Source organism: Gopherus evgoodei, chromosome 3 (assembly GCF_007399415.2).
Source record: "Gopherus evgoodei ecotype Sinaloan lineage chromosome 3, rGopEvg1_v1.p, whole genome shotgun sequence".
NCBI lineage: Eukaryota > Metazoa > Chordata > Testudines > Testudinidae > Gopherus > Gopherus evgoodei.
The window spans coordinates 218967362-218991424 of NC_044324.1; the positions used below are offsets into that span (position 1 = coordinate 218967362).

General features: G+C 41.3%; 1 protein-coding gene across 4 annotated transcripts in view; it reads left to right on the forward strand.

Annotated features, from left to right (window-relative positions):
* Nucleotides 1-24063, forward strand: part of RIN2 (Ras and Rab interactor 2) — a 131348-nt gene that overhangs the window by 11106 nt on the left and 96179 nt on the right. The window contains exons 1-2 of one of the 4 annotated variants that reach the window (XM_030558113.1): nucleotides 77-116; nucleotides 4212-4271. The exons of 1 other annotated variant lie outside the window; for it this stretch is intronic. In XM_030558113.1, coding sequence (XP_030413973.1) covers nucleotides 4239-4271 — 33 coding nt within the window. In that variant the 5' untranslated portion in view covers nucleotides 77-116; nucleotides 4212-4238. Of the gene's footprint in view, nucleotides 1-46; nucleotides 117-4211; nucleotides 4272-11643; nucleotides 11722-24063 lie in introns of those variants that run through there. 2 more of the 4 variants (XM_030558112.1, XM_030558115.1) reach the window with 2 other exon arrangements.

Genomic DNA, 24063 nt, shown 5'->3' on the forward strand with positions numbered 1-24063 from the left:
CTCGGGAGTGAGGCGCGGGAGCCCGGCCGGCGCGGCCGCACAAAGCCCCGGCTCCTCCCTCCCTCCCCGCCCGGCGAGGCGGACAGCGCCGGGCTGCGGGCAGGAGGCCGAGCCAGGTAAGGGCGGCGCGGACACGCGTGGGGGCTGGGCCGAGCTGAGCCGAGCCATGGTCCCCAGCGCTGCCCCTTGGCCTGAGGGGTCCCCCCCCGCCCGGCGCCGGGGCCGGGGCCGGCTCCTCTCAGTGGCCTGGAGCCCGTGGGGCCGCTCTTGGTTGCGCTGCGCCGGCTGGGAGGAGACTCGGGGCCTGTTGTGGGGTGGGATTTTCAAACCCATCTGGGGTCTGGAGCCCTGAAATGGCTCCGCTGCTTTTGAAATTCCCACCCTTTGTCTAGAGTTCAAGGCCAGAAGGGAGCCACCAGCTCCTCTAGTCTGAGCGCCTGTGTGTGGCAGGTAACCTCAGCATCCGGAGTGAGACCGAAGTAGCACAGCCTGCCCCAGGCCAGCCTGCCCTGTGCCCTAGGCAGGGAGCAGGATGGACCCCGATGCCTGGTATTCAAGGCCCCCACAATGGCAAGGACATGACTGGTCCTGGCAAGTGACCCGCACCTATGCACTGCTGAGGAGGGTCATTGCAGTGGGGGCATTGACCTGGGGGGGGGGTTCTTTCCTGACCCTGTATATGGTGATCAGTTAGACTCATAACCTATGGGTAGCTCGAAAAACTGAACAGGAAGTTGTTCTTTTGAGCAATGTCAAGCAAAAATATTAGAATTCTTATGAAGTCTTATTTTTAACGTCCCTTTACATTATCTTATCTCTCTCCTTTATTGGCTGGTATCCTTTTGTGCCTCTCGCACTCAGTTACTAGTGGCTATACGTGAGGAAAACTGCTTGGTTGATTTTCTCTTTAGTAGTTGTAAGAGGCAGATCGTCACCCTATACAAAAAGCCACACGACTTTAAAAGGATTCCCACCTGTGTTGCACGTGTAACTGACATTGATTATCACATGTTCACACCTTAGTTTGTCTTCTGTTGTTGATCATGCATACTTGTCACTTTGTCTTAACTTAAATCATAAACTCCTTGGGGCGGGGACTGTGTCTTACTATGTGTTTGTACAGTGCTTAGCACAATGGACTCCTGATGTTAACTGGGTCTGTTGGAGTTACAGCAATACAAATGATAAGCAGATGGACCAAATGTAGTGTGATTACTTGGTCCAGTAGTCTGTTCCAGTGACTGTTAGTCTCTTTCAAAATGGAATGGCTGTGTACACACCCACACCCACCTACCATCTTTTAAATCTTTCCTTAAAACTGCCTATACTATGATATTTACAAATTGCTCCCATCTGGGATTGGCTAGGCAGGTTGAGAACTTGACTTCTGATTTTCTGCAAAATTTTGTTTTTTATTGCTTCCTCATCCTTCCAACCCAGCCAGCCTCCACTTACCTGTTTTGCCCACCTGTTGCATCCTGTCTGATATGTAGATTATGAGCTCCTTGGGGCAGGAACCATCTTCTAGCATATGGTGTGTAGCACAATTGGGCTCTGATCATTGAATGAGGAATTCCAGGCCTCCAGTACAAACTTTTGCCAGCATAGCTATGTTAACATAAGGATGATCCCTGGCCAATATAGCTATGCAGGCAAAAGCCCCTGGTGTAGAGTTATACTGGTATAATTTATTTCACTTGGTAATTAAGGGTAGGGCACTGGAATAAGCTATGCTAGCAAAATCACATTTTGCTAGTATAAGCTTCATCCATGCTAGGGGCACCTTGCCAGTACTATTCAAGTCTATTCTAGGTTTTGTATACTGCATGCATCGCTGTACTATCTGAGTGCCTAAAAAGCCCTAGCTCATTAACAGTGGACAGAAATGTATATTGCATAGCTATACCAGGAAAGTATGCCTAGTGTAAATCTGGACTGAGAAAATGCAACCACTTCTTTAATATGTAAGATATGTTATCTTTGAGATAATTTAATTGTTAACTTTATTTGGGACAGATTTTTTTGAATATTACTTGATTATGTGTGCAGTTAGGACTCTACTAGCTAGAAACATCTATTAATAACACGTTATTTGTAGTGTTGTCATTGCATCAACCAGGTTGATCCCAGCATAGGAGACAGGGTAGGTGAGGTAACCATTTGTTGGTTCAGTAAAAATATATTACCTCACTACTGTGTCTCTCTCTCTCAATCACATAAGTAAGCAAGAAAAATGCGCCATATTTCTATCTGAATTGAATTTCTGATTTGGAACAGTCCTCTTTAGCGGTACAATATTAAATACAGACTGCATTTGATATCACTAACAAAAGGTGTTGCTAAATGCATTGATTTGTCTTTTATATTAATTAAAAAATAAAACTAAATGCTTACCAAGATTAGTACGGGGGGGGAGGGGATGAATATTTACTGTTCCTCCGTATTTTGAGGAAAGTCATGTAGATGAAAATCCTTAAATCTTGCAACTTTCCCTGAATCCACTCATCGAAGATTCTATGTTTATAGTTCTCAATGCTCTCATCATAATTTTGTTGCAAATCTATCTAGCAATTTGTTCACATTTAATAAACGAATAAGAGATTATATACAAAGCTGTGAGGAGAGCTGGTCAAAAATGTCAATTACTTTTTTCCCACAAATTTCTCAGGTAACTTTTCTGGTTTTATCAAAAGCTGAAATAAAAACTCAAAATTTTTCAACGTAAAGCAACCCAACTCTTTTAAGAACGGAACACCATACATTGTTACCTAAAGAAAATCAATTTCTGGCTTTTCACTGGAAAACTTCAAGAAAAAACAAACTTTTTCTGTGAAAAGTTTTGGTTTGGTGGTACATCCATTTTTCATCTAAAAATGTTTAGATGAAAAAATTGCAACCAGCTTTTGATATAATCATTGTGAAATGAACTGGTGGATTTGTACAGCTAAATACCCACCTCCTTTTTCCTCCAAAGATCTTCCATGTCCCATGGTGGTGGTGGTCTGAGGATTGCCCCCAAACATGCTATTATTTTTAACATCCCTTCAGGCTCTGGGTTGCAGCCGTAGTCTTTCAGGATGAGGAGAATTGGACTGGTATTGGTATTCTACAAAATGTATTGTTCTGAGGATCATTGTTGAGTGAGAGAAGGTAGTTCCTTCTCTAGGACCTAAACATGATCTTTTTGCAGCATTCTTTGTGTCTCCTGACCCAGATAATAAGAATGGAAATGGGAACCTAGCTAGGGTGTCTCGCCTGGAAATGGAAAGCATCCCTGATAGGTCTGTGAGTCAGTAACCCACATATGTTGTGGAGCAAAGTAATCCAACATTTAAAAATAGCCTCTAAAAGTGCTTGTATAAAACAAACCAAAGTTATTGACTGACCAAGAGTTTGGAATGGCTGAGTAAATATTCAAGTCTAAGCAAAGAACATTGGAAATTTCATATTGGTCATATCTTTGAACATGAGAATTAGTGGACTGCTTAAAAATTGCAGCCAAATTGGGACTTCTTTGTGCTAGGCTCTGTGCATACACCTAGGAAGATACAGTTCCTGCCTAGAGAGTTTATAAACTAATTTTAGACAGGATCCTACTAACAACATAAGAATGGCCCTACTGGGTCAGACCAAAGGTCCATCTAGCCCAGTATCCTGTCTTCCGACAGTGGCCGGTGCCAGGTGCCCCAGAGGGAATGAACAAAACAGGGAATCATCAAGTGATCCATCCCCTGTCTCCCTTTCCCAGCTTCTGGCAAACAGGCTAGGGACATCATCGCCACCCATCCTGGCTAATAGCCATCAATGGACCTATCCTCCATATGTTGTTAAAATTGGCAGCTTTTGATTTTACTGGGAGAACTTTTTTTTTTATAATGAACAATTGGGAGGCTGAATTCTGAGTATGTAGCTTATCACAAAAACACAACCAACAACGTAGCAGCTCACGGGCTTCTGTGCAATGTTATCAGCCTGACAAACATGGCTATGATGCAGTAGTGATGCATTCTGTAATTCTTATCCCTCCAACTGTAGAGAATCAGTATTTCACTATGTGAAATGAGTTTGGTGGTCTCAGTCTTACTCTGAAGGCACATCACAAAACCAGTGAGATCATTACCACCTTTATTGGCAGTCTCTGCAGAGGAATAAGGCCCTATCGAAAGCCTATTAAAGTCATGGGAGACTTTCCATTGATTTTTTTTTTTCAGTGGGCTTTGGATCAGGACCTGACTGGCATGGAGACTGAATTGTTGCCTCACCTCCTAGAGGTGGTAAGATTAGGACATTTGCTTAGGAAACAAATTGATTTAAAATAACTTAATACACCTCTACCCCGATATAACATGACCTGATATAACAGGAATTCGGATATAATGCGGTAAAGCAGTGCTCCAGGGGGGCGGGGCTGCTCACTCCGGCGGATCACAGCAAGTTTGATATAATGCGGTTTCACCTATAACACGGTAAGGTTTTTTTGGCTCCTGAGGACAGCGTTATATTGGGGTAGAGGTGTATGGTGTAGTAGCAGTGTGATGGATATGTGATTTGGTTTGTTTTTGTTTTGAGGGCAGAGGGAGTATCTATCCAATATTTGTCTGAGTTTAGTACACTGAAAATAAATACCTCTTTGCTTACAGATGGTGTATGATAAGGTAAAAGACTTTAAGCAGTACAAATACAATGAGGAGTCCTGTGGCACCTTAGAGACTAATACATTTATTTGGGCATAAACTTCCTTAGGCTAAAACCCAGCATCTGATGAAGTGGGTTTTAGGCCACAAAAGCTTATGCCCCAAAACATTTGTTAGTCTCTAAGGTGCCACAAGGACTCCTTGTTGTTTTTGCTCATACAGACTAACACGGCTATCACTCTGAAACCTGTCATTAAGTAATACAGTTGCTATTGAAACTGTGCTCTTGTGTGCAACAGAATGTCAGTGCTGAAAGAGACTGTTTATACCAGGGGTGGCCAACCTATGGCTCCGGAGCCACATGTGGCTCTTTAGAAGTTAATATGTGGCTCCTTGTACAGGCACCGACTCTGGGGCTGGAGCTACAGGTGCCAACTATCCAATGTGCTGGGGGGGTGCTCACTGCTCAACCCCTGGCTCTGCCACAGGCCCTGCTTCCACTCCACCCTTTCTCCCCCCCTCCCCTGAGCCTGCCATGCCCTGACTTCTCCCCCTCAGAGCCTCCTGCACGCCATGAAACAGCTGATCAGGAAGGAGGGGGAGGTGTTGGTGGGTGGGAGGCGCTGGGAGCAGGGGAGGGGAGCTGATGGGAGGCTGCTTACGTATTACTGTGGCTCTTTGGCAATGTACGTTGGTAAATCTGGCTCCTTCTCAGGCTCAGGTTGGCCACCCCTGCTCTTCCCCTTCTTTCCCTCCCCCCCCCCCCAAACCCTTTGTAGCCTGACCACAGAGCTGAAATGGGTTGGAAGGATCCTAGTTTGCATCAAAAGTGAATCTCTCTCTAAGGTTGTTTCTGCAGTAACAATAGCAGAAAGGAGAGCCTTTATTAGATCCAGACTAGGGGTCGGATTCTCCTTTTACATCAGTTTTACACTTATTCATACTTCAGAGGAGTTACTTCTGATTTACACCATTGTCAATAAGAGCTGAGTCAGGTCCAAATAGTTGATCTTCATCTATAACTTGCTGCTGCTTCATTGTACTTGCATGTAAGCACATATATTATTCAGTGCTCTTACACTAGGCACATGCTGTACTTTTAAGTACAGCTGAACATTCATTTTGCAAAGGGAGTCCCTGAAACTGTACCCTCATTTAATCTAACCAATAGTGTGGGGAAAAGATTGTATATTTAAATCTTATTTCAAAAGTGGTTTGCTTAAGTAAAGTGACAAACAATTGTGATATCCTCTTAATGCATTTTCATGAAAGGATTTTTGTGATGTAGCCCCTTTAGAGCCATTAAGGAGCGGATCAGGAATGTTTTGCATTCTGTGTCTAGTCATTTAAACAACAACAGAATCAAAATTCACTTCAGCGTTTATTGTTGACATATGGAACACATTCCTCCATTTCTGACCGTATGCTGGTTCGTATGGCCTTTGACTGTTGCTTTGATCTTCATGCGGAGAGTGCAGTTTGGAAACATGGTCCAGGTGTCACATGCTGTTTGAAACGGAGGGCTTATCTGCACTGCACTTTACATCATTTCAATTTTATCGCTCTGGGGTGTGAAAAAACACCCCCCCTCCCCCCGAGCACAGCAAGTTCCAGCTCTGTAAAGTGCCAGTGTAGACAGTGCACCAGGTTCAGGCAGCAGGTTCAGGTTGGGTGCTGTACCAACACATAATAAATGACAGTTCCTGTCCCAAGGTACTTACAGTCTAAAAAACAAGACATAAGGTGTCTTCCCATGCCACCCAGGTGGGTGAGACGAAAATGTGAGTGGCATGGGAAGAAGGACAAGGTAGCAGTAATGAAAGGGAACTTAGTCATCTCCTTCCTTAAACCTCAGAACACAGGTGAGTGAAAAATTCCCTGCAAAATAGGTTCTTTGGAGAACATGTGTTTAAATACCCAGTTCACATTTAATATCCAATGTTGCCCTTGGGCCATGATTATCTCCCTGAATTCTGAAAAGGTCGGCCCTGTGTAGTTTTGTAAGCTATTTAAATACTGGGAGCCAGGTCCTCAGATGTAAATCAGTCCAGTTTCATTGACATTAATGGAGCTATGCAAATTGACACCAGCTATGGACTTGGCCTGCACTGCACATACTAATTTGAGGCCTGTTCAATGTTCAAAGCCTTTCCTTTCAGAACCTCTTTGTGCTCTCCTTTGCACCATCTCCAGAATGTGTGTGTCTGTCTTTTGGCGCAACGCCTAGGACTAAGCACAAGACTAAATGTGACCTCACAAGTGCTTTGCAGAGAAGAAGTGTCTTTCCTTCCTTGTAAACGATACCCCTGTTTCTGCATTCAAAATTATTCTTTTTACTTTTACTTTGGTTTTGGTCAACACAGAGTCCCTATGTTCAAATAATTAACTCTGGGGTTCTTTTCACTCTGTATTAGAGCCAAAATACATTTCAACACGAAAATAACATACAGTCTCATTGGCTTTCCCTGCATGCATGACATTACATTTGCTGACATTCCCTTACCTTGCTTCATCTACTTGAAGATCCGTAACATCCTCTTTCAGCTAAACTCTTGCTTCCTTTGTTCTGTTAATGATTGACTCTGGACATATGCCATATAAGATATTTATATACCGAGTTAGAGAAAAGTACCCAAACTGCATCTTGGCCAGACTTAAAGTAGCAGATTCAACTATATGCTTAGGAGGGCGAATATATGGAGAGACCTGGAAATCCCAGCTTGGCCAACCTGAGACTGGTTTGTTCCTCCAGGAGCTGAAGGGTATGGCAGATTGGGTAATGAGTGGATGGAGCCTGGTCTCAGCCAGCTAAGGTAGCAGAGCTAGTGCACAGGGGGAAGTAACTTGTGTCATGTAATGGGCTGGCATGCTTTAAACTCCCCCATGGAGCAAAGGACAAAATTGTGCCCCTCTGAGTCCCAGTTCAGCCTCATATCTGCTCCTGGGCAAACATAGCTATGCTATATCCAGCCTTTTACTCAGGATTCACAGGAACTCCATAATTGAGTCATGTATTAGGTTTGACCTGATAATGATTGAGGGCCAGAATGTGATACGAATATTTCCTCTAGCATTAATTAGACTGTCTGTGTGTGTGGAACAGCTCATCAGTTTGTGCAAATGAATTCTGTTTTCGATAAACATATCATTATAAAAAAGAACATCAAGTTCACGAGAATAAACACCACTGCTTTCGTGTCTGGGCCCTTGCTGCATTTCTGACCTTGAGTTTATTTGGCCAATAATTTCTTGGGAAAAATTTAGATGTTGGCAACCGTGGGACATAGACAAGTAGTAAAATTTTTATAATAAGCTGTTCTAGCAATGGTTGGGGATTTAAAAAAATGTTTTGCAATGTTCAGAGCAGTTAATGCAAAATGGAAAAGATGATTTAGAAATTTTAAATACCTATCAAAAAGGAAGCCAAAATTCTTAGTGTGTTCATAAGGCCCACACCTGTTTGGCTGCTTGGTGAACACCAGGGTACCATATATCATTTAAAATTTCTCTGTCCAAGTTCCAAGTCATGAGCACTGCTGTTGTACATGGCTTTTATTAGAGTCCAGAGAAAATCTTATAAGTTGTGACTACACTGGAATTGGAATTTGATCAAAAACTCAATCAATATATTGACACGAGTTTCAGTTTTGGAAAGTGTAACTTGGTGATATAATATTTTTGGTCCTGTAATGTTTATAATATGAGCCATTTGACCTTGATTTTTGTATGTATGAAGCAGTTTATTGTAGCTAAGATCAAGTATCTTTCATTACGTACGTTAGGAACTGGGAGCTGAATGCTTTGTAAGTTGGCTATACAAACTGAAACTTGGAAAATGTCTTAGCAATGAGCAGACTTTTCCTCTTTTAGTTAGATTTGTTAAACTATAAATATCAATGTGAGAATTTGTAAATAAAATGGCAAAAATACAAACACAGGCCCAGTTCTTGCAAAAGGAGCACAGACACCAATCCTGGAAAGACTCTGTTGACTTTGATGGGCTTTGAATCAAATCAAATGTAGACAGAACCCATTGGCACTTGTCGGAGGGATCTGTCTGCATGGATACAGTTGCAGGATCAGGGTTCCTACTTGCACAGAAACATGCCGTAGAAGGCTTTGGTTTTATTGCCTTTCTTAATTTGAAGGATCCCAGAGAGTTCTCTGTTTTAATATCAGGGAATAGAGGGGTGGAAATTGTTCTATGGTGACACCTGACTTTTTCCAAGTGTCAGCACAGCAAAAGAATAGAAAACTCATTTACAAATTTCTGAGCAGCAAATCCTGAGATCAGAATGGAAGAGCTACAAGAATATCACCTATAGCCACAGCAAGTGCACAGCTTTCATGAAAGTTGCACGGTACAGAGCAAATTCAGGCTGTAGAAGATATATCCCATTGCCACATTACCCCATCCTGTGTTAAGAGCTATAGGAAGGAGCTCTGTGGGAGGAAATATCTGAGGAGACTCACAGCATCCTGTGAGGTCCCTCCCTCCCAGTGTAAAAAGTGTGTGATGACCATGCCTGAACTTGGAGTGCTACCAGGCATGAAACCAAAATATGCTAATTCTGTGATGGTATCAGAGTTATCAAGAGTTATATGTAGGAGTGGCAGCTCTATTTTTCCTTGATGCATATATAAAAATATAAGGAAATTTCCAATAAAAGTTATAGTTAATAGACCACAAGGGTTGTAGATACCTATGTATTACATAAAGAAACACCATCCATTTGAAATCTAGTCTGGTTTAAATTTGAGATAAAAATAGCTTCGGGTACTTGGTGTCCTTTAGTCTTCTTGCCAAGTTTTGTGATTTTACAGCCTTTCCTTTTACCACGTAAATGTATTTAAAATATTTTTCTCTCCCCACACGACCTGCATAGGCAAGAAAACAAGATTGTATTGGTTATGCAGAGTAAATAGTGGAATTGACTACATACAAAGCAGAGTCAAGATGCACAAAATTAAACAATGTTTTTCCTATAGCTTTCAATTATAATAATGTTAGGTTGTGGTCCTGCAAACACATATGAGACCCAGTCCTAGAAAGACTTAAGCATGTGCTTAAACACATTGACATGAGTGGGGTTACTTGTGTACTTAAAGTTAAACACGTGTATGTGTTCAAGTGTTTGCTGGATTGGGGCCATGACTAGTTTCACTCAGTTTCCTGGGACACTGTGTGTGTGTGTGTGTGTGTGTGTGTGTGTATACGAATAGGCTCTTGAATCTTGCCTGACATTAGTAAGTGTGACATTTTCAGACAGTTTTTTTTTTTTTTGAAGTTGTCAGGATCTCTTTAAAAAAGTAAAGTTGTGATTATAAAACACAAAAAAAACAAACCCAAATATTGGAAAGCTGGGAACTAAACTGAAGTTAACGTTTTGAAAAAATATAACAGAAATGTTTCAAAGTCTGGCAACTTATAAATAATGATAACTAAAGGTTTCACAGACAGCCTTAAGTCTGAGGGCTCGTCTACACATACAGTGTTACATCGGCACTGGTGCAGCGGTGCTGCTGTAGCGCTTAGTGAAGATGCTCCCTATGCCAATGGAAGAGCTTATCTCATTGGTACCCCAGCTGCTTGAGAGGCAGTAGCTATGTTGACGGGAGAAGCTGTCTCAACAGGAGTTTGGGCGATATAACTGTGTTGCTCAGAGGTGTGGATTTTCCATACCCCTGAGCGCCATAGTTATAGTGAAATAAGTCTATAATGTAGACCAAGCCTGACCTTGTGTCAATTCCCATTTACTTATCCACTATGCTTTTCGCTAATTACTGTGCTTGGAATTCTTGGCATAGCTGGTATTAGAAATGAAGCTGCAGTATCTGGAGAGCAGTAAGCCTTACTAAGGTTAATTACGTTTTTACTTAATTTTTTCATCAAATTTTGCAATTATAATCAAATTTCTGTCTTGTCTAGGCAAATGGATAACACATCAAATTGAGTAGGAATTATTATTAAATATAAACTTACCATTTTTTTTATATGCTGTATCTTTGAAAACACACTTTTGTTGTGGCTTTTTCAAGACACGTAAACTGCGAAGATAAATATTTAATTTACTAGATTTTAGATTCACTTTTTTTATGTCCAGAAGAAAAGGATTATTTAATCTCTTATTATTTCAGCAACTGTTGCACACATGTAAGCTATCGTTTATAATATATGTTTCCCATATGGTTAACCGTGGTTCTAGAAACCAAAGAAGTGATTTGGTTCTACTTCACATCTCTTGTTCCTTGCTAAAGATAGCTTAATGATATGTATCCACCTTTCTTCTAGACTAGGCATTTCCCGTTTACTGCCTTCTTTTTATTGGTAATTTTATAGTTGCCATGTGTTGTTGTGCTGACTGAAAATCCCTATAGTTTCTGTGATGTGGCATATAGTGGAGATTAAATGTCTCCAAAACACCCATCTTGATAGTTTTGGCAAACTAAAGCCTAATTCTGCTTCAGCTTTCTTTTGAGGTCAACCAATCCACAAAAATATTCTGCCACGTTACTTGATTTTGTGTTACTTAATTTTCATAATGTATTGTGTTTTGCCAATCACTGAAAGTTATTTTATAGGTTGTGTAAGAAACAGTAATAACACAGTACAGTTGCCTTCTTTATCAGTTACAGCTACTACAGCTTTATTACTAGCTACTCATGTATTTTGCAGAGCTGTTTGTCATAAGGTGGGAGTACAGAGGTTTACTCTGTAGAATTGTGGAAAAGTTTGGAGCCTTTGAATATGCCATTAATGTGTTTAATAGAAGGCAAAAAGCAGAAAGTGCTATTCTAGCTGTTCTTATAAAACACATTTATTTTCTGCTAGTGACTAGAGAGGGCTGCTCTCATAAGACCAATTAATATACTTTGTCATACAGCCACCTCTTCCTTCCAAATCAACATCCTTACAGACATTATTATAACTCCACCTACCAGGAAACTGTGTGTCAGTTGTGGCTGGCAGACTTTTATTTATTTATTGCCTCCTTGCTTCCTGGTATAGGCGGAGCTATAATACTGTCTGCAGGGATGTTTCCTTTCCAGGATGGGAGAAGAGGCAGATCGACAAAATACGTTACAGGTAAGTAATTATTTTCTTCTCTGTGTGTAACCAAGCCTGGTGTACTCTTTTGAATTCCGGCAAATTGTACAGAAGGAAAAAAACTTTACTTCGTTATCAGAGCTTGATTTGGAGTAGCTTCCTGATAGAAATCTGGATTTCATAGGACAAGTGTGATGAATTTAAGAAAGGCAAGTGAAAGGAACTCAATCCTGATCAGTAGTGCCCTGATGCAGTGAGGTACTTGACTTCAGTGGGACTATGCACGTTTAAAGTTATGCACATTCTTAAGTAAGATCTATCATGGCAAAGGCTAAGAAAAGATTTTGCTTAAGTTTGACTGGTAGAGTACCTATAATGGTCCTACTACAGTATTGGCCTTAGTGGTGTAGAGATTGTTTTTAAAACCTATACAATATTCAGAATGTGGTTGCTCATTTAAATGTATACGTGCAAAAGTCTCATTATGCTTGGTACCTTTGATAGCTATATGTTAATGAATTTTATAAAGGCATTTATTCCCTATGAATTGAGAAACTCAGGGCCAGATAATCACAGGTTTGAGATTAGTACTTTAATTTTACTTTTGGAAGCACCAGACTAGATTACACAGCAGATGTTCTTTTAAAATTATACAAGATATTGTTACTTGATAACTAAATAGCAGAAGTACATGTAGAATATGGAACTTTACTAAATGCAATACAATGAGTGTTGTTTGGGAGTTAATTCATAATTATGAATTTAAATGTCTAATGCTATGAAACTTGGTGCCAGTGAGAAATCACTCCTTTGAACCGTATTAAATGTTTCCACTATCTTGCACTTTAAACTTTCCTCTGTATTGTAGTAACCCAGACTGTGAACAAACTCAGACTTTTTTGCTTCCAAGTAGCTTCTACACAGCCTATTAATCAAATCCAAATAGCAGGTTTACTGACTTCATCCCCTCTGGAAGATTTTGGTCCATATTTTCAGAAATAGGTACCTAAAGTTGGGCTTCCAAATCCATATTTGGAAGAGTGCTTGATTGCTCAGTAGCTCCCATTGACATCAGTAGAACCTTCTGAGTGAGCAACCGTTTTGAAAATCAGGTCACTTACTTAGCAGCCTAAATAAAGACATAGGAGCCTAACTTTAGGGACCCTTCTTTATGGAGGGAGAGTTTTTTTTTCAAAGGCATACAAGGCAGCTAAGCATCCAACTCCTATTAACTGCCGATAAAAGTTGGGTGCCTAACTGCTCTTTGTGCCTTTTGAGTATCTGCCTTGTTAAGTATGGCTCCTAAACCCCTCTGTAGATACCTATATAAAGTGTCCTGATTATCAAAGGTGCTGATCAGTGAAGCTCTCATAGACTTTAGTGAAAGTTGAGAGTACTCAGCACCTCAGAAAATCAGGCCGCTTTCATTTAGGTACCTAAATGCCTGTTTAAGCACCTATTTTGGGCACTCACATTTGAAAAACTTCTGCTTAATCTATATCCCTTAACTAGGATCTCACTCTGCTTTTCAGAATAGAAAATATATTTGGAAGGTCACTTGTTCTCATACGACCAAATGTGAGAGTCAGGTTGTTCTTGAAGAAAATATAATTATTCGAAATGTCTTGGTTTTCTAAAATGAATAGTTTGGGTTTTTAAAATCTTCCTTCTTCAAGAGCAAGATGCTGAGTACATTTGGAGGAATGATGGCCCAGAGATCAGAGTGCTACTCTGAGACTTAGGAGACCTGGGTTCCACTCTCACCTGCTCCACAGACTTCCTGTGTGTAAAGGAGGGTAATATAAGTAATGCCAGTCAGCATGGGTTTATGGAAAATAGATAGTATCAGACTAACTTGATATCATTTTTATTTTTATGAGAGTGCAAGTTCGGTTGATAAAGTTAATAGTGCTGATGTAGTATACTTCGACTTCTGTAAGGTGTTTGACTTGGTGCCACATGACATTTTGATTAAAAAACTAGAACAATATAAAATTAACATAGAATCATAGAATTGCAAGGCTACAAGGGACCTTGAGAAGTCATCAGGTTCAGCCCTGTGCTCTGTGGCAGGACCAAAGAAACCTAGACCACGGGTCGGCAACCTTTCAGAAGTGATGTGCCGAGTCTTCATTTTTTCACTCTAATTTAAGGTTTCATGTGCCAGTAATACATTTTAATGTTTTTAGAAGGTCTCTTTCTGTAAGTCTATAATATATAATTAAACTATTGTTGTATGTAAAGTAAATAAGGTTTGTAAAATGTTTAAGAAGCTTCATTTAAATTTAAATTAAAATGCAGAGCCCTCTGGACTGGTGGCCAGGACCCGGGCAGTGTGAGTGCCACTGAAAATCAGGTCGCGTGCCGCAGGTTGCCTACCCCTGACCCAGACTATCCCTGACAGGTGTTTGTCCAACCTGTTCTTAAAAACCTTCAGTGATGATGATTTCTCCCTTGGAAGCCTATTCCAGAGTTTATAATTAGAAAGATTTTTCTAATATTGAACCTAAATCACCTTTGCTGCAGATTAAGCCCATTATTTGTTGTCCTACCTGTAGTGGACATGGAAAACAATTAATCACCATCCTCTTTGTAGCAGCCTTTAACATATTTGAAGACTGTTATTGGGTCTCCATCTCAGTCGTCTTTTCTCAAATCTAAACAAACCCAATTTTTTTAACCTTTCCTTTTGTAGACCTTTTATAATTTTTGTTGCTTTCCATTGGATACTTTAGGAAAGATGTAGACAAATCTCAGTGTGTGCTGCCAGAATTGGAGACAATACTCCACCTGAGGCCTCACTAGTGTCATGGCATGGATTAAAATGGCAAATCATCACCAAGTTGGTACATTTGTGGTGGGATCCCACACGGATTGTAACAGTTTTATCAATATTTTGGAAGGAAACATAAAATCACTGATAAAGTTTACAGATGACACAAATTGGTTGTAATGAAGAGGAAATGTCATTGATACAGATCAATCTGGATCTCTTGGTAAACTAGACAAAGCAAACAATATGCACTTTAATATGGCTAAATATGAATATGTACATCTAGAAACAAAGAAGGCAGGCCATACGTACAGGATGGAGTACTCTATCCTGGGAAGCAGTGACTCTGAAAAAGATTTGAGGGTTCTGGTGGTTAATCAGCAGAACATGAGCTCCCATTGTGACACTGTGGCCAAAAGGGCTAATGTGATCCTTGAATGTGTAAACAGGGGACACAAGTCGGAATAGAGGAATTATTTTACCTCTGTTTGTCAGGGTTGCGACTGCTACTGGACTGTGCTGTGTCCAGTTCTGGTGCCCACATTTCAAGAAAGATGGTGATAAATTGGAGACGGTTCAGAGAAGAGCCACGAGAATGACTAAAGCGTTAGAAAACAGGCCTTATGGTGATAGACTCAAGGATCTCAATCTATTTAGCTTAACAAAGCGAAGGTTAAGGGGTTATCATAGTCTGTAAGTACCTTCCTGGTGAACAAATATTTAATAAAGGACTCTTCCTTTAGTCTTCTTTTTGATCCCATCTCTAAATAGCAGCTACTCCCAAGACTGTAATTTGGGAAAAATGCGCGTACTGTATAGTTGGTCATTTTGTCTTCTCAAAGTGCATGATGGGGTCTGACTGAGCTGTCACAGAGGAGTTTAGGAAAAGTAGAGGACCATATCAGCTTTCTTTTTTTGCATCCAGAGGTGTTTAAAAGTAAACTAAAGTAAGGGTGAGCTTTCATTTCCATTCTTGAAATGGACTGCACCCATCATCAGTCCATGCTCTGAGTATCGCTAAGTGCGGAGGAGCAGCTTGTCTGGCATGCAGCAATTAATTGTCACTTTTCTGGAACTAGTTTGGGTTGTCCTGACCTGATGGACAATAGAATTTTTCTTGGCTTGTTGGTTTTCAACAGTTTATGCTTGGCATCCAAAACATGAGCACAAAGCTTCAGAGGCTCAGTGAAAAGTCAGGTCAATGTAACACCCATGACAATGAAGTAAATATCAGATATGTTCCAGCAACCACTGGGCTCTGTTGGCAAGCATGCAGTTCTGGAATAGATCTGACTTGTACCATGGAGATGTTTAATTTACATGTATGCTGACAAATGTTGTCAGCTGGCATTACAGATATCTCTCCTAAAATATTATTTCCAAAACCTACTTTTTATGTTGGAATCACAGCCTCTCCCTCGTGTAGTTTTGGGACTGGGACGGCTGCTTGAATGAATCACAAGGGTTATAAGAAATGTTAATTTTATAACATTGTTAATCTACAAGGTATACTGAGCAGCCACCTGCATGATACTACTTCTGCCTAATATGAACAAATTAACATTTGTAATTTATCCAGTTATATGTACTTTTTGTATCGCATCACTCCCAATCAAGTGAATCACTTTACAGCAATGTGAACAGGCAGTACACATGAGTTCCACTCCAAATTACTACATGTGGCATGCATACCGTGTACATTTTGTGGTGGTATTTCTTCATTTTGTTGTGATAAATTGGCATTAGATTAAGGTTCTGTTTTAGGCCCTGATCCTGCAAATACCTAAGCATGTGCTTAACTTTACACACAGGCAATAGTTCCATTGACTATAATGAAACTATTCCTTGTGTGTAAAGTTAGGCTTGTACTTAAGTCTTTGCAGGATTGGGGACTTAGACTGTATATTTTTCAGGACAGAGTCTGTATCTTTCTCTGTGAAATTAGGGTTGTATTTGAATAAGAGATGTATCAATTCATATCTTCCTTCAACATCTCAGACATTGAAGATGAACCTGCTGCTTCAGGATTCCCCAAGACAGAAAGTAAATGTGTTTTCCTCTTCTGAGCTACTCCCTCTTCTGACGGATGTTTTCTCAATGACCCAGCACAAAGAGGCATAGTTGTTATGGCAGGTGTCACCAGGTGTTTCTGTTAAATGTAGGGTATGTGTACACAGCTGCTGGGAGCCAGTCTCACAGCTTGGGTCAACAGCCTCATGCTGGAGCACTAAAAATAGCCATGTAGACGTTGCTTTGATGTTTGGGCTCAGCTGGAGCTGTCCTTAGAGATGGGTGGGTAAGCTTCAGAGCCTGAGCTGAAATGTCCATATTGCTTTTTTAGTAAGCTTTTTTAGTTGACCGAGGCTGCAAGACTCGCTCCCAGCAGCTGTGTAGACAGATCCACCATATGAGCAAGTGTTCAGTTTTGGGAAGTCGCGTTTTGTCGTAGTCAGTTTTTCTTACGCAAGGTTCTGTGTTAAGGCAGTGAGTGGCCCTTAGAGCACGAGCTCTGTGAGCAACACGGGAGTTGGTCTCTGGTTAGAGCCAGTTCATGAGAGACAGATGTTTTCTGAGAACTGGGCACTGGAGTTAGGCTGAGATTCCTGAAAGGATGGATTGCCTTGCATGCTGTTTGACCACCTCTGTTCCAGGACTGGTGCATATGTATAAATAAAAGAAGTTACACATAAAATATACCCAGACTGGGAGTCAGTGATTTTTTTCCTTGACTGAGGCTGATTTGCTACCTCTTAACAGAAGGGCAGTGTTTGTATTGGAATGTAACACTGGTGTCAGAAGAAGGAGCAATAGTGTAAATGAGAATGAGACCTCTTGTCTGCTTTTCCAACTCATTTAGTATGTTAGGCCTCTGTCACGCCACACCCAACAATTCCTTTTTGAACATACTTACCTTATTTTGAAACTTTAATAAAATGTAGATGGAAATACTAAGCAAGACAGCCACATCTGTTATGTATAAGATAGTTTTGTAGAGCTATTTCTCACGTTCACAAGACAAACAGGCTGCTAGGGGTTTACCTTTCATAGATAGTTCACCTCCTTGAATGCTTTCAAACCTCCATTTTTCCTGCATTATTATTGATGCAGATAACTTATACCCATCAAATTTTGCACTGCAAAGCAGAGTCCAAGATTCAAATTCTAAGCATAGTCTGCAGAACCCTTCTTTGTCACAAGGATATTGAAACACAGCTGCTTTCCAGCTGAGTCTGGTATGAAGTTGTTAGTAACTATCTATCTTGTCATTTCTAATTCCTGTTTTGCTAGCAGGCTGAGTTTAATGGTGCACATGTTTTTCTAGTATCATTATATTAAAGCAGCGTTTCTCAAACTGGGGTGTGTGGACCCCTGGGAGTCCCCCAAGGGTACTCCAGAGGGTCCACGGGCTGCCTCCCAGCACACCAGGGAACAGGCGTCCTACCTGCCCTAGCTCTGTGCCACTCCTGAAAGCGGCCAGCATGTCCCTGAAGCCCATAGGGCAAGGCAAGGGGTCTCCGTGTGCTGCCTCCACCCTGAGCGCCAACTCCACAGATCCCACTGGCTAGGAACTGCGGCCAATGGGAGCTGTGGGAGCAGTGCGCAGAGATCTCTAGGTCCCCCCGCCTAGCAGATGCTGCCAGAGGGATGTGCCGGTTGCTTTTGGGAGCCACCTGAGGTAGGTGCTCTCTGGTCAGAACCCACACCCCTCACCTCCTCCTGCATCCCAACCCCCAGGCCAGAGCCTGCATCCAAACTACACACCGCTCCCAGAAGCTACCTGCACATCCCTGCAGCCCCTCGGGGAAGAGGTCTCCGTGCGCTGCCTCTGCCTCGAATGCCAACTCCGCAGCTCCTATTGGCCGGGAACTGTCATTCTAAAATTGTGTTTGTTGTTAGAAGACTGGAGTGAATATTATACATCACAGCGAGACTTGTCATTCTGTGATGCAAGTTCTGAGGGTGGCAATATAATTGAATGTCAACATGTTGGAGAAGGTGTTTAGTGTGCTGAGCTGGGTGTCATGATGGTAGCAGGCTGATGTTTAGAGGTTGTTGTATTGGGTGTGAATGTTGTCTTGACTTGTTAGTTCCTTTTTTTTTTAGTGTCTGCGTTTTGTGAGGAAATACACATAAACAGCCTAACTTTTAAATTTAATGAATTTCTGAAGTGTGGGATTATATAGCAAGAATCTGTGGTGGCATTGTACAATTTTTTTTGGCATGAGTTTGTTATGGCTATATTACCCATGAGTGGTAGTGAAACCACAAGTTTTGGGATCAGCTAAGTAACTTGCAAGTCCCCCCCAAAACTTCATCTCTTATTATATGAACATATAACCAACAGGACAAGAGAAATATGATCTTCCAAGTGATCACTCTGACCACTTTGCTTATACCTTGTATCTCTTTCCCTCACCTTTTTATTGTTTTACTTTATAAGCTCTTTGGAGCAGGAATTGGGTCATCCTGCATGTCTGTACATTGCCTAGTACCACATATGGAATGTCACTGTTATAAAAATAAAGTCTAGTATAAGCTACATATTTAACAGGAAGCCACTTAAATTTTTTGATTATTTTTTGTATACTTCTATCTGTAAAGCCAGGTGCCTTATTTACTATGTCCAACTGTGCTTAGAAGCAGAGGGAGAGAAAGAAACATAACTAATATATTTTGTAGAACTTCTGCAGATAACCTCAAGTAGTTTTTCTGGACATAAAAAGGTCATCTTTAAATATTTAATATCTCTAGACAGCCCAGGACTAGATGCATGTGCTCTGTCTTAATGGAAAGCAGCAGTGTTCAGTGGTAAACTCCCAAGTTCTAGCCTTGGTAGTCATGAGATCACAGATCTTAAATTCACTGTTCTGGGAGTGAATATGAAAAGGTGCTGCCTGTGTATCTTGTACGTGGGCGTGGGATGGGTATGTTCATGTGAAATTCCACATTTGGGGAGAAAGAAAGGAAGCATGCTTGTGGTAGGCTGCTTAAGGAAACAGCAGCTGTTTAAAGCTGCTCACAAGATTGGAATGTTATTAATCCTGGCAAAGAGAGATTAATGGGCAGAGGCAGTCAAAGGTCTGCAGTAAATTCATTTTATCAAAGGGATGTTGCCCCTAGATGTGTGCTTATTATAATTATTTATACTTTGGCAGCACGTATTATGCTGCCCCTTGCACTAGGCACTCTACAAATGCATAGTAGGAGCTGTTCCCTGGCCCAAAGAACTTAGTCTAAATCAACAAGGTGGACAATGGGTAGGAGGGGAAAGAGAGGCACAAAGAAGGGAAAATGACTTGTCCAAGGACACAGCAGACATGATAAAGCTGGGACTAGAACCCAGGTCATCTCATCTGAGTCCTGGTCCGCTAGGACATGCTGCCTCTGATTTATAATAGTATCTTTGGGCAAGGGAGACTACTGTGGTCAGGTTCTGCAGAAACTGAATTTATTGAAAATAAATTTAAAAACAGGCTCTCGCCCTTAAGGCTGTGAACAAAATCTTAAAAACATGAGCTGAGTGTAACCAGTGCTGCAGCTGCCAGGCAATAGGAGAGGAGCTGCCACTGCTGTCCCTTGCTCTGCCTTCAGTTCAGCAGCAGAGCATGTGGCGGGTCAGTTGTGTAACAGCTGAATCCTCTGGGACCGTGAGGAAGGGGAGGGATGATCAGCAGCCCCTCTGGGCTCTGCCTCTCCTGGGCCAAGATGGTTCCCTCCTCACCAGATGGCATGGCCGTGGTGCTCCTACTTAACCACTCTGAGGCCTTCTCCCATGGCTGGCCCTAGCTGGCTGCTCCTTCTGCCCAGTTCCAGAGATTGCTTCCCCAGGCCTAGTGAAAGGAACAGATAATACCCAGCTCCTTACCCGCCTCTAGGGAGAGGCCAAAATATTCTACCAGCCCTCATGGGCAACTTCGTAAGTGGAGGAAGGGGCAGAGCAGGGCCCCCAGCCCTTTCTGGGGGGACTGGGAGCAGCCAGCAAGAGAGGTTAGAGGGCTTCCATCAGGGGAAGACTCACAGCTCAACTGAAGGAAAGATGCTGCAATCATGAGGAAGCCAGGGTGAGGCATATATGGCTGGTGCAACTGTGGATAGATGGTGCTGAAAGGTGTGTCGGGAAGAGAACTGGTGAATGTGGGGTATGGTTAGAGAATTGATAGGCTGAGGGTAAATGGAGAGGTGAATGGCAGGCATGTGCCCAAACGAGATAACCTTGAGAACTGAGTGAATGATGAGGTGTGTGCTTGTGTAGTTTGAGACACAAAAAGGATTTGTGTGTGTGAGTGAGAGATTGGTATGACGTCTGCATGTATGAGTGTGTGTGTGTATGTTACATAGCGCAGGGAGAAGTGCACGTATTGGTGTTTAAGGATATGTGAACAGATTTCTATCAGGGCTGGTAAGATTTTTTTTATTTTTGGGACCATTTTGCCTGGGTTGTTATATATAGAGAGAAATAATATTGACTGGCACTAATAGCAATAGCAACAAAATATTGTCCAAATATTGCCATATTAAAAACAGGTCTTGAAATTATGGCATACAAGTGAAAGAACAATTTTTACTCACAGGCAGTTTTCTTTTTATGGTCTCTGGAAAGAGATGGGATTTAATCACTTCCCCCAGATGTTAATTACATTACTTAAACAAGCTAACTTACTCTTTTCCAAAAGAGCAGTTAAAACCTATTTTCCAGCAGCCTCAGTGATTATTTTTTTCCAGAATTAATATAAGTTGTCGATAGGTTTGTTGTTACTATCAGCCATGGGAATTCCCCAGGTGCCAGTATTCCAGAAAGCCTTTAGCCAGAAAATGTATATTCAACTGATTGACACTCCCCTCTGGGTTTTACCACCATGTTTTGACTCGCATCAGATACATAACATACACAATTCTAAATTAATGAGCACATCCCATATAACACAAATCCCTGAGTATAATAAAGTGTTGGATTCAGCATCTGCACTTACCAGCATGTTTTACTTTCAACCTTTCCTCCTCTAGTTTGGTCACTGCTTTGATCCTACCGTATGAGGCTTGTTGTTCCACTTTTAGAGATCTCTATAAACTCTCAAATCCAGAGGAGAAAACAAATAAATGTTTAAATAGGTTTCCATCAGCATATTCCTGACACTAGTGCTCTGTGTGCTCCTTGTGGACGGGAGTAAGCAGGATAGAGTGGAGTGAGAGTGCTGTTATGGCAGAAGACACCAGGCAGAGCTGCCACATGTAGTCTTACAAGCTTTTTCTTGGCATATGAATAGTATATAGTCTTGGAAGAAATGTGTATTATTGTTAGGCCATATCTACACTACCATTTATGTGGACAAAGCTTATGTTTCTCATGGGTGTGGGGAAAAAACACTCCTCTGAGCGACGTAAGTTTCGCCAGCATAAGTGCTTGTGTGCCCAGCGCTATGTGGGTGTGAGAACTGCTGCTGCTGACATACCTACTATTGCTTATTGAGGTGGTTTTACTATTCCGACGGGAGAGCGCTCTCCTGTCAGCATAGAGCGGCTACATGAGTGATCTTACAGCAGCGGAGCTGAATCAGTACAGCTGTGCTGCTGTAAGTTTGATAGTGTAAACTTGGCCTTCGTGTTTTGATGAAAATTCTTCTGGGAAAGCTGTGGTAAGCTGCAAGAGTTGGCTTTCTGCCTTGATCTCTGTTACTAAAGTCAGATGGGATTGCTGTTTGGCCTGAGATTTCTGAAAAAGGGTGATTTTTATGTGGTATATGTGACCACCAATTCCTAAACAGAGGTATTCAGCTTAAGATTTCTATATGTTGTTGGTGACCACTTCTGGACTTTAATTTAATAAAGTGGTGGGATGTTGATGAGAAGATGCTGGAAAGACAGAGAGATGAGTGTCTGAACAGTGGAGGGTTTGTTCAGGGTGGTTGGGGAGATTTGAGAGGACAGCAAATAGGTGATAGTGGGACCCTGATTATGGGTATGTGGACACCCACATGGTGAGTGTAAACGTAGGAAATAAGGGAATCAAGAAGAAACCCTTGAGGTCAGGGACACCATTAGATCAGAGGAGGTGACAGGAAGAAGATTCATAGAAGGTAACGCTGAAGAAGTGATTATCCTTGTAAGTGGATAACCAGGAAAAGAGAGACATAGAAGCCCAAAAGAAGGTTTTTTAGGAAATGTTTGTGACTGACTGATTCAAAGATAGCCGGGAGATTGAGGAGTATGAAGAGACTCTAGGTTTAGAGTAATGTCAGTGGGCTAGAGAAGGCCTAAGTCAAACTGGAGTGGATCAAGGAAGAAATTAGAGGGAAGAAATTCAAGACATTGGGAACAGATTGCTCAGTAAGCATAGAGGTGTAGACAAGTGGAATGAGGGCGTGTGGGGAAAGGGAAATGGATCAAGTGAGGATTTCTTTAGGGGCAGGGAAACAATTTCTTGAAGGAATTCAGCAGGAAAGACAGCATTGCCAACACTCATGGTTTTGCCAGTCTCATGATATTTGATGTCTTACTTAAAGTACCAGATTCTGGAATTGTGTGATTAGGCAAAATTCTCAGCTTTCTTTTTTTACAAGTGCATTTCTAGCCTTTGTGGTTGCAGAGAAGAGCTTGAAAACATGACATGAGTCAATTTAAGGGCTCAAAAATCAGAAGGCAAATGAACTGTGACTGAGAGAAGGATAACATGTTTATATGACACATAGCTTGGAGCTTCCTGGCTTTGGCCTACGGCTGACATTCAGCTCTATCCTACAGTGTTTTACATAAAGAAAGAGCAATGGTATTAGCTCAAGGAGACTGATCAGCAATTTTTAGCATTGAATTTCCTGAGTTTTGTTAGCATGTGTTGTAACCTCAATATCATCTCACTATTTATCCTCTTTTCTTGACACAAGAAAATTAAACACACTATAATAGATCAGACCACCACATTTGGCATCTTTCCGATCTTGTCAGTAAATATATGTATTCAGAATGGAATCCAAATTGCCTTGTAGAGTAAATACTTAGATATCTGATTTTAAAAACAAAACCAAAAAAACAACCAGAAAAACCTTAGCATGTAAGAAAAAGAAGCATGTCAGCTGTATGGAAAATCCATTTAGAAGAGCATTACTAATATAAAGGAACAAATTAAATAAGTCATAATTAGAGCTATAGGGTAAAGCAACATAAGCACTGATGTCCCAGTGACTGTCAATGAGACATCAGCTCTTGGTGCCTCATCTTAGAAGTGTTATATGTAACCTCGGTGTATGAATCTCAAGGCCAAATTATCTTCATTGCATTGAAAGGATAAGGGGTATATAGATATTTTATATTAAAAGACATGTAACCTCTTTCTTCAGTCTCTCTCAAAAGAATCAAATAGTGAAGTGGTTGGGCTCACATAGACTTACTGTGTCATTAGAAATACCAATAGCTGGTATGTGGTGAGAACTGTGAGAACAGTTGACTGCTCTACCAATTTGGAGATCTCCCAAGACATAGACAAACTTCTCTAGTGAGTGCTTGGGAAGAGCCCACTGTGGTTGTTCATATTGGTGCAACTAATAAACAGAGGCCTAGGAGAGAGAACCTGGAAGCTACATTTAGATTACTAAGAAAAAGACTCATGTCCAGAG